The sequence below is a fragment of the Chenopodium quinoa genome, unplaced genomic scaffold (assembly GCF_001683475.1).
Source record: "Chenopodium quinoa cultivar QQ74 unplaced genomic scaffold, ASM168347v1, whole genome shotgun sequence".
Lineage (NCBI taxonomy): Eukaryota > Viridiplantae > Streptophyta > Magnoliopsida > Caryophyllales > Amaranthaceae > Chenopodium > Chenopodium quinoa.
In genome coordinates this window covers 3,991,653-4,002,277 of record NW_018742461.1, presented here as the reverse complement: position 1 = coordinate 4,002,277, position 10,625 = coordinate 3,991,653, and the positions used below count along the sequence as shown (strand labels likewise).

Sequence of the window (10,625 nt, the reverse complement as noted above, 5' to 3'; positions counted from 1 at the left end):
TACTTAAGCTCTCAGTGACAAACAAGGCTAAAGTATAATTTTAATAATTTTAATGAAATCAATAAATTTATAACTTTACATAGAGGTAGCATCATAATGATATGTGCAAATCAAGAACAGATTTGCTAAAATTCAAAATAATTATTAGGGTTGTTCATCCCAAGTCTCAAATGGAAGAAATGAGGAAGGAATGACTTTCTTATAAGTCCACTAGTTCACTAACCCCAACCGTCTACTTTACTCTTTCATTTAACCCAACAATAATAACTCAAAAGTACTTAGACTACCGTCACTACACCAAAGCACTTTGATTTGTCGATATAAATTAGGCACACTGGCACATCGAGACAATTTTTTTATTATTTTTTTTTTTCAAATATCAAGAATAAATTGTTTATTTTTATGATAAAAATACTTTTCAGTTTTCACATTAAAAGATACGGAGTAGTGAGAAAGCCTGGTACATGCAAGTGTTTTACGGAGTATTTTACAAGTACAATTGTTTCTTACTACAATACACGGAATAATATTGTATTCATGATATTTTGTTCTTATTATCGTTACCTCATAGATGCAACTCATTAAGTTGGATTAAAGTATTGAAAGATAGATAATCAAATAAAACACGAGACAAAATCCCGTCTACATCATTTTGTCGAGACAAAACTCATAAACTCCTCATCGGATTCAAGAGCATTCATCGTCTCAGGTTTAAGACTTATATCTGCATCAACACTTCCTCCCCCTTCGCGGCCCGGGTTCAAGGTCACCTTCCCATCATCCTTATTAGCATACCCAGCTAAAACAGCCACTGCTTTACCAAGTCCAAATTCAGGACCATACATATCAAATTTTGCAGACCCGGCAATCAACACTCCATTAGGCTCATAATACGCAGATTTTGAGCCTGTTTGCGCCACAAAAGGAGCCTTAGCAAGATTATGAAGGTGTTTTCGAATTTCAGTATCGTCAATAGACTCCACACTTTGTCGAATCAACAACGCAGTCGAGCCTAAACCAAGCCCAAGTAAGTCGCCCACCTTGGATGCACATTGCACTCCTTTAATGTAATTCCCGAAACACTCTTGGGAGAACGGAGGCGTAATTCGAGTACGCCAATTTAAAGAATACGAACAAATAGTCTTTATACTCGGTTCCAAATTTCTAACACGGGTAATAGACGTCCATATAAACGCAGCTAAGGCTTGAAAGGAGGATATAGTAACATTGTCACATTCTTTGTTAGCCTTAGCTTTCAACATCGACATTGCCTTCACCGAAAAATGAAAAATTCTTTCTCTTAGTACGCCTGGATCAAACCTAGATACGAACTCGTCTGGTTCGAGGTATGGTAACTTGATGATCGGACCATATCCTTCAGGAAAATAAGGCTTGTATATTGGTTTTCGAGAGACTGTGATATCCATGGTGTTATGGGTCCAGCCCAATTTGTGGTAAAATGTATTTTGTATTTGGCCCATTTTACTTGGTCAAATTTTATTACATTTTGCTAGTTTGTAGTAAGTCTTTTTGGGCTTATTTTTGGTGGCTTTCTTAGAAAGCTTTGGGGTAAAATTTTTGTGAGATTAGGGCAGCAGCCAAGTGAAGTGAGGAGTGGAATTCATTCACAAAAAATGACAACACACAAAAGAGAGAGAAAGTGAGTATTTCATTTTCGGATTTTTCTGGACAGCCTTTAGAGATTTGTCCGTTGCCAGAAATTCAACCGTTGGATCATCCTCAAATTTTGACAGCTTGTTCCTGACATCAAGGGCTTCATTTTGGACGGTGGAGATCGTCGTTTGAGCTCTAGTTTGGTCAGAATCGTCCTTGGACAGAAGCACTGTTTTTGGGTGATTTCTACTCCTCTTGTTCTCTAATTTTCATCTCTTATTGTTTGTTGTTGTTGATGGGTGTATAAACCTTTTGTAGACTGATTTGGGTTTATTTTACCCTCAACTATCAATAAGAGAAGTTAGGGTGGACTCCTTAACGGTCCCGTGGTTTTTTATCCTTCACATCGAAGGGGTTTTCCACGTAAAAGTCTCGTGTGTTGATTATTATCTTTTCTTCCTATTATTGTTGGTGCTATTGTTATTTTGCTACTGCATTATTGCTGGTTGTGTGTGTGGTTATTTGGTTGTGAAATAATTTGGGTTGATTTGTTTGAATTATTGGTTGATTGTCTTGAGTTGGTGATTTTGTGAGAGTCGTAGTGACCTCTTCCGATCCCTACAACTTGGTATCAGAGCCGTGGTTAATATAATCACATTATGGAGTCGAGTAGTAGTAGCTCGATGGTTAAATTGACATCAACTAATTATTCAATTTGGAGACCTATGATGGAAGACTTGTTATATTGCAAGGACTTGTTTGACCCTATTGACTCTGTCACTGATAAAGATGGAAATGTTTCTAAACCATCTAAACCGGATAAAATGGAAGTTAAAGATTGGGAAAAGTTGAAAAGGAAGACTTTGGGGACAATTAGGCAATGGGTTGATATTAGCATATTCAACCATGTGTCACAAGAGTCCGACCCTTATGAGTTGTGGAAGAAGTTAGAAGGTCTTTATGAAAGGAAGACCGCCCATAATAAAGCTTCATTGATTAAAAGACTTGTTAATTTGAAATTGAAAAATGGAAAGTCTGTTTCTGAGCATCTTAATGATTTTCAGGATATTATTAACAAGTTGACTACTATGAAAGTTACTCTTGATGATGAGCTGCAGGCTTTGTTTTTGTTGAGTTCTTTGCCAGATAGTTGGGAGACCTTGGTTGTGACTATTAGTAACTCTGCTCCAGATGGTGTGTTATCTTTGGATGTGATCAAAGATAGCATGTTTAATGAAGAAATCAGAAGAAAGGAGATGGGAGTTGATAATTCACATGCTCTTGTTGTTGAGAATAGAGGAAGAGGCAAGAGTAAGGGTCCCAAAGGTCGTGATAACTCAAGGAGTAGGTCCAAATCCAATGATGGAAGAAATGTGAATACCTGCCACTACTGCAAGAAGCCTGGTCATATCAAGAAGTATTGTTTCCGTTTGAAAAAGGAACAGAGAAAGAAGAATGATTCACAAAAAGAGGGAGATGATAAAAACACTGCAGCAACAGCTTCCAAAAGTGATGATGAGGTCACTTTGATTTGTGCAACTAGTGAGTGTCATCATGTTGACAGTTCAGACACAGAGTGGTTAGTAGATACAGGGGCTTCATACCATTGTGTTCCCAAGAGAGAGTACTTCATGAACTACAAGTCTGGTGATTTTGGTAGTGTGAAGATGGGAAATCAGAGCTCAGCAAGCATTGTTGGGCTAGGTGATATTCGTGTGAAGACAAGTGTTGGGTGCGTGCTTACATTGAAGAATGTGCGCCATATTCCTGATCTACGCCTTAATTTGTTGTCTGCTAATGTTCTTGATTTAGAGGGTTTCCGACATACCTTTGGTGATGGTAAGTGGAAGTTGTCTAAGGGTTCGATGACAGTCGCTCGGGGTGAGTTGTGTTGCTCTTTGTACAAGACGTATTTGAGTGTATGTTCTGGTGAGATTAATGCAGTGGAAGAGAAGAATTCTCCTAATTTGTGGCATCGAAGATTGGGACATATGAGTGACAAGGGATTAAAACTTTTAGCAGGTAAAACATTGATTCCTGTTGATAAAACTGTTTCTCTTGACCCTTGTGATCATTGTTTGGCAGGAAAGCAGCATAGAGCTTTCTTTTCCAGGAAGTCTACTAGAAAGCAAGCCAAGTTGGAGTTAGTACACTCCGATGTTTGTGGTCCCATTGAAGTTGAATCTCTTGGTGGCAATAGATATTTTGTCACTTTCATTGATGATGCTACTCGAAGAACTTGGGTGTATATGTTGAAGACAAAATGCCAAGTGTTCGAGGTCTTCCAGAAATTTCATTCCATGGTAGAAAGGGAGACAGAAAGAAAGTTGAAGCGTCTTCGAACTGACAATGGTGGTGAGTACACTTCGAAAGAGTTCAAGTATTATTGCTCACAGCATGGCATAAGACATGAGAAGACAGAGCCTGGTACACCACAACACAATGGAGTTGCAGAAAGGATGAACAGAACCATTATGGAGAAAGTGAGATGTATGCTTAGAATGTCTGACCTTCCTAAGACATTCTGGGCTGAAGCAGTTCAGTGTGCCGTTTATTTGATCAACCGTTCTCCATCAGTTCCTCTTGGTTTTGACATTCCTGATAGAGCATGGAAAGGGTGTGATCCTTCATATTCACACTTGAGAGTCTTTGGATGCAAGGCATTCATGCATGTGCCGAAAGATCAAAGATCGAAGCTTGATTCCAAGACTAATCCATGTGTCTTTGTTGGCTATGGTGATGAAGAGTATGGTTTCAGACTATATGATCCTGAAAAAAAGAAGGTTGTGAGAAGTAGAGATGTAGTATTCTTTGAGCATGAGAAGGGTGCAGATCTTCTGAGTACAAGGTATTCTTCTACTTCAGAATTGTCTTTTGATACTACTGATGATGTTTCTTCTCCTACACCTGTAAATCAGCCTGCAAATGAGAATGTTGAGGAGAATCATGAAGATGTTGGTGAGGTACAACCTGATGGTGATGTACCAATTCATCATAATGATGATGGCGTTCATGAGGATGATGGTGTTGATCATGATGAGTCTTCATCAAATGAGGAAGAAGTACATGAAGAGGTTCATGAGCAGGGGGAGCAACCTACCCCTCAAGTTGTGGATACACATGTTCGAAGGTCAACCAGAGAGCACAAGCCTTCAACAAGGTATCCAAGCTCAGAGTTCATTCTACTCACCGAGGATGGAGAGCCAGAAAATTATCGAGAAGTGTTGTCTCTTGAAGAGAAAGATTTGTGGCTCGATGCAATGAAGGAAGAAATGGATTCCTTACAGAAGAATGAAACTTATGAGTTGGTGAAGCCTCCCAAGGGTAAGAAAGTCTTGAAAAACAGGTGGGTTTTCAAGAACAAGAAAGATGGTGAGAAGATTGTGAAGAGGAAAGCCAGATTGGTGGTCAAGGGATGTAACCAGAAAAAGGGCATTGACTTTGATGAGATCTTCTCTCCAGTTGTCAAAATGACTTCTATCAGAACTGTGCTAGGGTTAGCTGCAAGTCTTGATCTTGAGTTAGAACAGCTTGATGTTAAAACTGCCTTTTTACATGGTGACTTGCATGAAGAAATCTACATGGAGCAACCTGAAGGATTTGAGGAAAAGGGGAAAGAAAATCTTGTTTGCAAGTTAAAAAAGAGTCTTTATGGGCTTAAACAGGCACCAAGGCAGTGGTACCGAAAATTTGATTCGTTTATGACAAGTAATGGTTATAAGCGGACTTCTGCAGATCCTTGTGTGTACTTTAAGAGGTTCCCTGGTGGCAAGTTCATTATCCTTCTTTTGTATGTAGATGATATGCTGATAGTTGGACAAGATTCAGAGATGATTAGCAACTTGAAGAAAAACTTGTCCAAGTCATTTGACATGAAAGACTTGGGTCCCGCAAAGCAAATCTTAGGCATGGAGATTGCTCGTGATAGGAAAGCGGGAAAATTATGGCTATCACAAGAAAAGTATATTGAACGGGTTCTTGAAAGGTTCAATATGAAGCATGCCAAGCCTGTTAGTACACCACTTGCACCACATTTCAAGCTAAGCAAGAAAGCTTGTCCTACAACAGAGAAGGAGAAAGCAAGTATGTCTTCTATTCCATATTCTTCTGCTGTTGGTTCTTTGATGTATGCTATGGTTTGTACTAGGCCAGATATTGCACATTCTGTTGGATTAGTGAGTAGATACTTATCCAATCCGGGTAAGGCTCATTGGGAAGCAGTAAAGTGGATCTTCAGATACTTGCGGGGCACTTCCAAGTTAAGTTTGTGTTATGGAAGTGGCAAACCTTTACTTGAAGGATATACAGATGCAGACATGGCAGGTGATCTTGATAACAGAAAGTCTACCTCAGGTTATGTGTTTACTTTTTCAGGGGGAGCCATCTCATGGCAATCCAAGCTACAAAAATGTGTAGCATTGTCAACAACTGAGGCAGAGTATATTGCAGCTGTGGAAGCTGGCAAAGAGATGCTATGGCTTAAAAGGTTCCTTCGTGAGTTGGGTTTGAAGCAAGGAGAATATGTAGTGCTTTGTGATAGTCAAAGTGCTATGGATTTGAGTAAGAATGCAATGTACCATTCTCGTACCAAGCATATTGATGTTCGATATCATTGGTTACGAGATGTGATTGAAGAAAGGCATTTGAAACTGAAGAAAGTCCACACCGACAAGAATGGTGCAGATATGTTGACTAAGATGGTTCCCGGAAGCAAGCTTGATGTTTGTAGCAAGCTTGTGGGAATGAGCTTCAAGTGATGCTTGAAGCGTGTTGGTCTTCCCCGTGTTGGGCTGGAGGGGGAGATTGTTATGGGTCCAGCCCAATTTGTGGTAAAATGTATTTTGTATTTGGCCCATTTTACTTGGTCAAATTTTATTACATTTTGCTAGTTTGTAGTAAGTCTTTTTGGGCTTATTTTTGGTGGCTTTCTTAGAAAGCTTTGGGGTAAAATTTTTGTGAGATTAGGGCAGCAGCCAAGTGAAGTGAGGAGTGGAATTCATTCACAAAAAATGACAACACACAAAAGAGAGAGAAAGTGAGTATTTCATTTTCGGATTTTTCTGGACAGCCTTTAGAGATTTGTCCGTTGCCAGAAATTCAACCGTTGGATCATCCTCAAATTTTGACAGCTTGTTCCTGACATCAAGGGCTTCATTTTGGACGGTGGAGATCGTCGTTTGAGCTCTAGTTTGGTCAGAATCGTCCTTGGACAGAAGCACTGTTTTTGGGTGATTTCTACTCCTCTTGTTCTCTCATTTTCATCTCTTATTGTTTGTTGTTGTTGATGGGTGTATAAACCTTTTGTAGACTGATTTGGGTTTATTTTACCCTCAACTATCAATAAGAGAAGTTAGGGTGGACTCCTTAACGGTCCCGTGGTTTTTTATCCTTCACATCGAAGGGGTTTTCCACGTAAAAGTCTCGTGTGTTGATTATTATCTTTTCTTCCTATTATTGTTGGTGCTATTGTTATTTTGCTACTGCATTATTGCTGGTTGTGTGTGTGGTTATTTGGTTGTGAAATAATTTGGGTTGATTTGTTTGAATTATTGGTTGATTGTCTTGAGTTGGTGATTTTGTGAGAGTCGTAGTGACCTCTTCCGATCCCTACACATGGAAGAATCTGCATTATTCAACAATGTGAATAATTTGTTTAATTTGTCTCGTTAGAGTAGATGCCAAATAAGTGAAATGCCTAGATAGATATAATTCAAAACTTTGTTTACATGAGTGAAAATTTGTCAATAACCGCGATTGTTATTGTTTTAGGAATCACATCTAATGAACAAAAATTGTTTGCTCATTTGACAAATGAGCAAATAAATGATTGCTCATTAAAGAAATGAACTAAAAATTGTTGCTCATATATCAAATGACCAACAATTCTCACATAAAGGAGTTCTCATGAGAGCTTTCCCCTATATATATATACACCAAATATATTTAAAGAAAAATAAAATAAAATAAAATAAAATTTTCTTACCAAATTGTCCAAAATCTTCTATATGACATTAAGTACTAATCACACACACAAAAAAATATTACGATAATAAAATTGTTTTCTTTGTAAATCTCGAACCTTTATAGGAACAATAAACTAATTTTCCTCAATGTAACAGATGTATAGTTAGATAATAAACCTTTTTTTTAATACTCTCTTTGTTGTTAAATACTTGCTCCACTTTTCATTTTCGGCCGTTTTTAAATACTTACTCCATTTCCTTATTTGGAAAGCTTTTATAATATTTAATTCATTTCTCTCACCTAGTAGACCCAGCATAAAACATATTTTATTAACTTCTTATTCTCTCTCTTCCAATTCTCTCAATTGTTTTTGCTTTTTACAATTTTTTATTCTTTCACCAACCCCATTACTTCCATATTTTATTACTTTCTCCAATTTCTCCTAAAACTTCACGCATGGAGAAATGGAGTAAGTATTTAAAAACGGAGGGAGTATTTGTTTTTTTTACGCGTATATGTATAAAGCTAAGTCAACTAAATAAATGGATACGATGATGAGCCTTAAGGGTCAAGATTCATTCAATTGTAGTAGCTACTCCGATCCCTCCGTTCCTTTTTTTTTTTTAAAATTTTTGTTCTTTAAAACGTTTATATTTATAGTCCATAATAATGAACATCTTTGACCAGCCACATAATTTAATATGATAATGAATAAATTAAAAATTCTGAAAATTTATTTTTAGAAAATATATCAAACCAAAGCTAACAAGATTCCACTTGATATTAATTTAATATTCATAATTGTGAATTATTATAATCATATTTGTAAAAAGTTGAACACAAATGTCAATATATTTCATTTGTTCCACAAATATTGCAACAAGGATGAAATTACGTATCCCAAATAAAAGCACATTTTATATGTTAAATATCTATAATTATATAAGAGTAAAAATTATAAAAAGTTGATACTGTGAAATTATTTTACGAGACAAATCTAATAAGACCCCACATGACTATATTTTACTTTATGTATAAATCATAATTTGTGGTCAAATAAGCATGATGAATAGTACAAAAGTCCAGTTGTTGTAATATTACTAGAACGAAGGAAGCATATAAGACTAAAAGGTATATATGGATTGAGTTCTTTAGGGCTTGTTTGACATCGTTTTTTGTTTTCAGTTTTCTGTCTTTTTTAAAACAAAAAACAAGAAACAAGAAAAAGGTGTTTCTACTTTTCTGTTATCAGTTTTCAAAATTATACTTCCTCCATTTTTTGTTATCTGCAACATTTACCCGAAAGGGGTGCTACCTATTATTTGCAACATTCCCAAATCTTTCTATTTTTAGTAATTTTTTTAAAATGAAATTACAAAAATACCCTTACTTAAAACTTTATAACATCAATTACATACTTAAACATAATTGATTAAAAACTAATCTAATCAATTAAACATATTTTTATCTTTTCAGAATCATCAATCTACCCCCAACAGCCACTCCTCCTTCATCATCTCTTCATCTTCCCCATTATCTTTCTCACTCCTCCTTCATCATCTTCTTCCTCTTCCCTCATAATCTATTTTCTCCATCTTCATCCTCTTCAACATTAACTTTCTCTCTCCTCCTTCATCATCTTGTGGGTGGTGGGTTAGGTGGTTTCGGGTTCGAAAGGTGGGTGTTTTAGGGTGGCGTCGGTGGTGGTTTTGGGTTCAAAAGGTGGTTTTGGGTTTCGTGGGTTTCGGATCTGGGTTTGTGGGTTAGGTGGTTTCGGTGGTGAAGGCTTGGTTGGTGGTTGGGTTTCGGTGGTTTTGGTGGTATTTTGGGTTCTGAGTGTCGACGGGCTTGGGCTTGGTGGTTCTGGTGGTTGTCGGTGGTTTTGGTGGTGGTTCTGGTTTTGGGTTTTGGTGGTGGTGCTGGTTTTGTTTATTTATTATTATTTTTTTTTTATTTTTTTATTTTTTTATATGTAGAATTAATACTTAATTACATGCCCTTATATTTCAATAACCATGCTTTAAAACTTTTGCCTTGGCATGCGTGAACGGTACACTTGTTGCAAATAACAAAAAACGGAGGTAGTATTATGATTTTAATAAGTTTGATTAATTTTTAATTCATTAAATGACATAAATCATATGATTTTGAAAAACAAAAAACCAAAATACAGAAAATCACAACGATGCCAAACGAACCCTTAATTATTTATTTTATTATTTTTTTGGTTGTTGTTGATGCAGCTATTGTACAAGAGTACAAGTGTTCCACTAATTATTTTGCTTCATGCAGAAACTTTCAAAAATCTTAATCAAATCAAAATGCTCAAAAGTCACAACTGATGGTGGTATAACATGCATGTCCTAGTCAAGTAGGCTAGTACTGGAAGTAATTAACACAACAATCAATTTAATGAAGTTCTATATTAATTAAAAAAAAAATAGCTAAGGACGATGAATTGAATGAAGATATACCTGATTGGAAATTTGTACCTTCAGTTTTAGTGAGATTATTATTATCGTTGTGATTTTCATCCTTCAACTGTAAAAAAATCTCGGACAAGGTCGAGATAAAATGCCACAAGGAAGTCCCGTCCGCTAAACAATGATTCATGGTGTTTCGGATGAAAACAATCGAATCTCGGAAGATCCTTTTATCTTGAGGGAACTTGGTCTCGGTCCGAATGACGCAGGAGCCGAGGGTTTCCTGCACAACAAATACACGTAAACTAGCCTCGGGGGGGACGCCGAGGAAGGCCCCTCCGATGCTTAAGTCAGTATATTAGAGAGAGAAAGCTGTGCAAGAGTTTAGTTGCTTGAGGCTTTATTGTCTTACCAAGAATTGACCAAATTGTTGGCTTTTATACCTTGGCTAATGAAGGAGGCGGATTGGGCCCGGAAGTCAGTTGGGCTGGGCCAAGCTGATTGGGCCGTTGACTGACCTTGACATGGCTTTGAGGATGTTTGATTTTTGACTTTAGCACATAGGAGAGTTGAACCTTAACCTTGGGCTTTTAATTGGATCATTCAGTGACCAGGCCCAATTGG

The 10,625-nt window shown here is 37.0% G+C and overlaps 1 protein-coding gene across 1 annotated transcript; it reads right to left on the bottom strand.

Annotated features, from left to right (window-relative positions):
* Positions 1–461: 461 nt before the first annotated feature.
* Positions 462–10,187, bottom strand: LOC110718839 (uncharacterized acetyltransferase At3g50280-like). Its single transcript, XM_021897754.1, has 4 exons — positions 10,053–10,187; positions 7,228–7,237; positions 1,226–1,425; positions 462–1,177 (listed from the first exon to the last, which is right to left on the bottom strand). Coding segments are annotated over exons 2-4 (732 nt in total). The 5' UTR covers positions 7,230–7,237; positions 10,053–10,187; the 3' UTR covers positions 462–647.
* Positions 10,188–10,625: the final 438 nt, after the last annotated feature.

Bases quoted from the DNA above. Each gene is read 5' to 3' on its own strand.
- LOC110718839 (XM_021897754.1), bottom strand. The intron at 1,178-1,225 runs TTACTATATCCT...TATGGACGTCTA, and splicing joins TAACAAAGAATGTGACAATG to TTACCCGTGTTAGAAATTTG.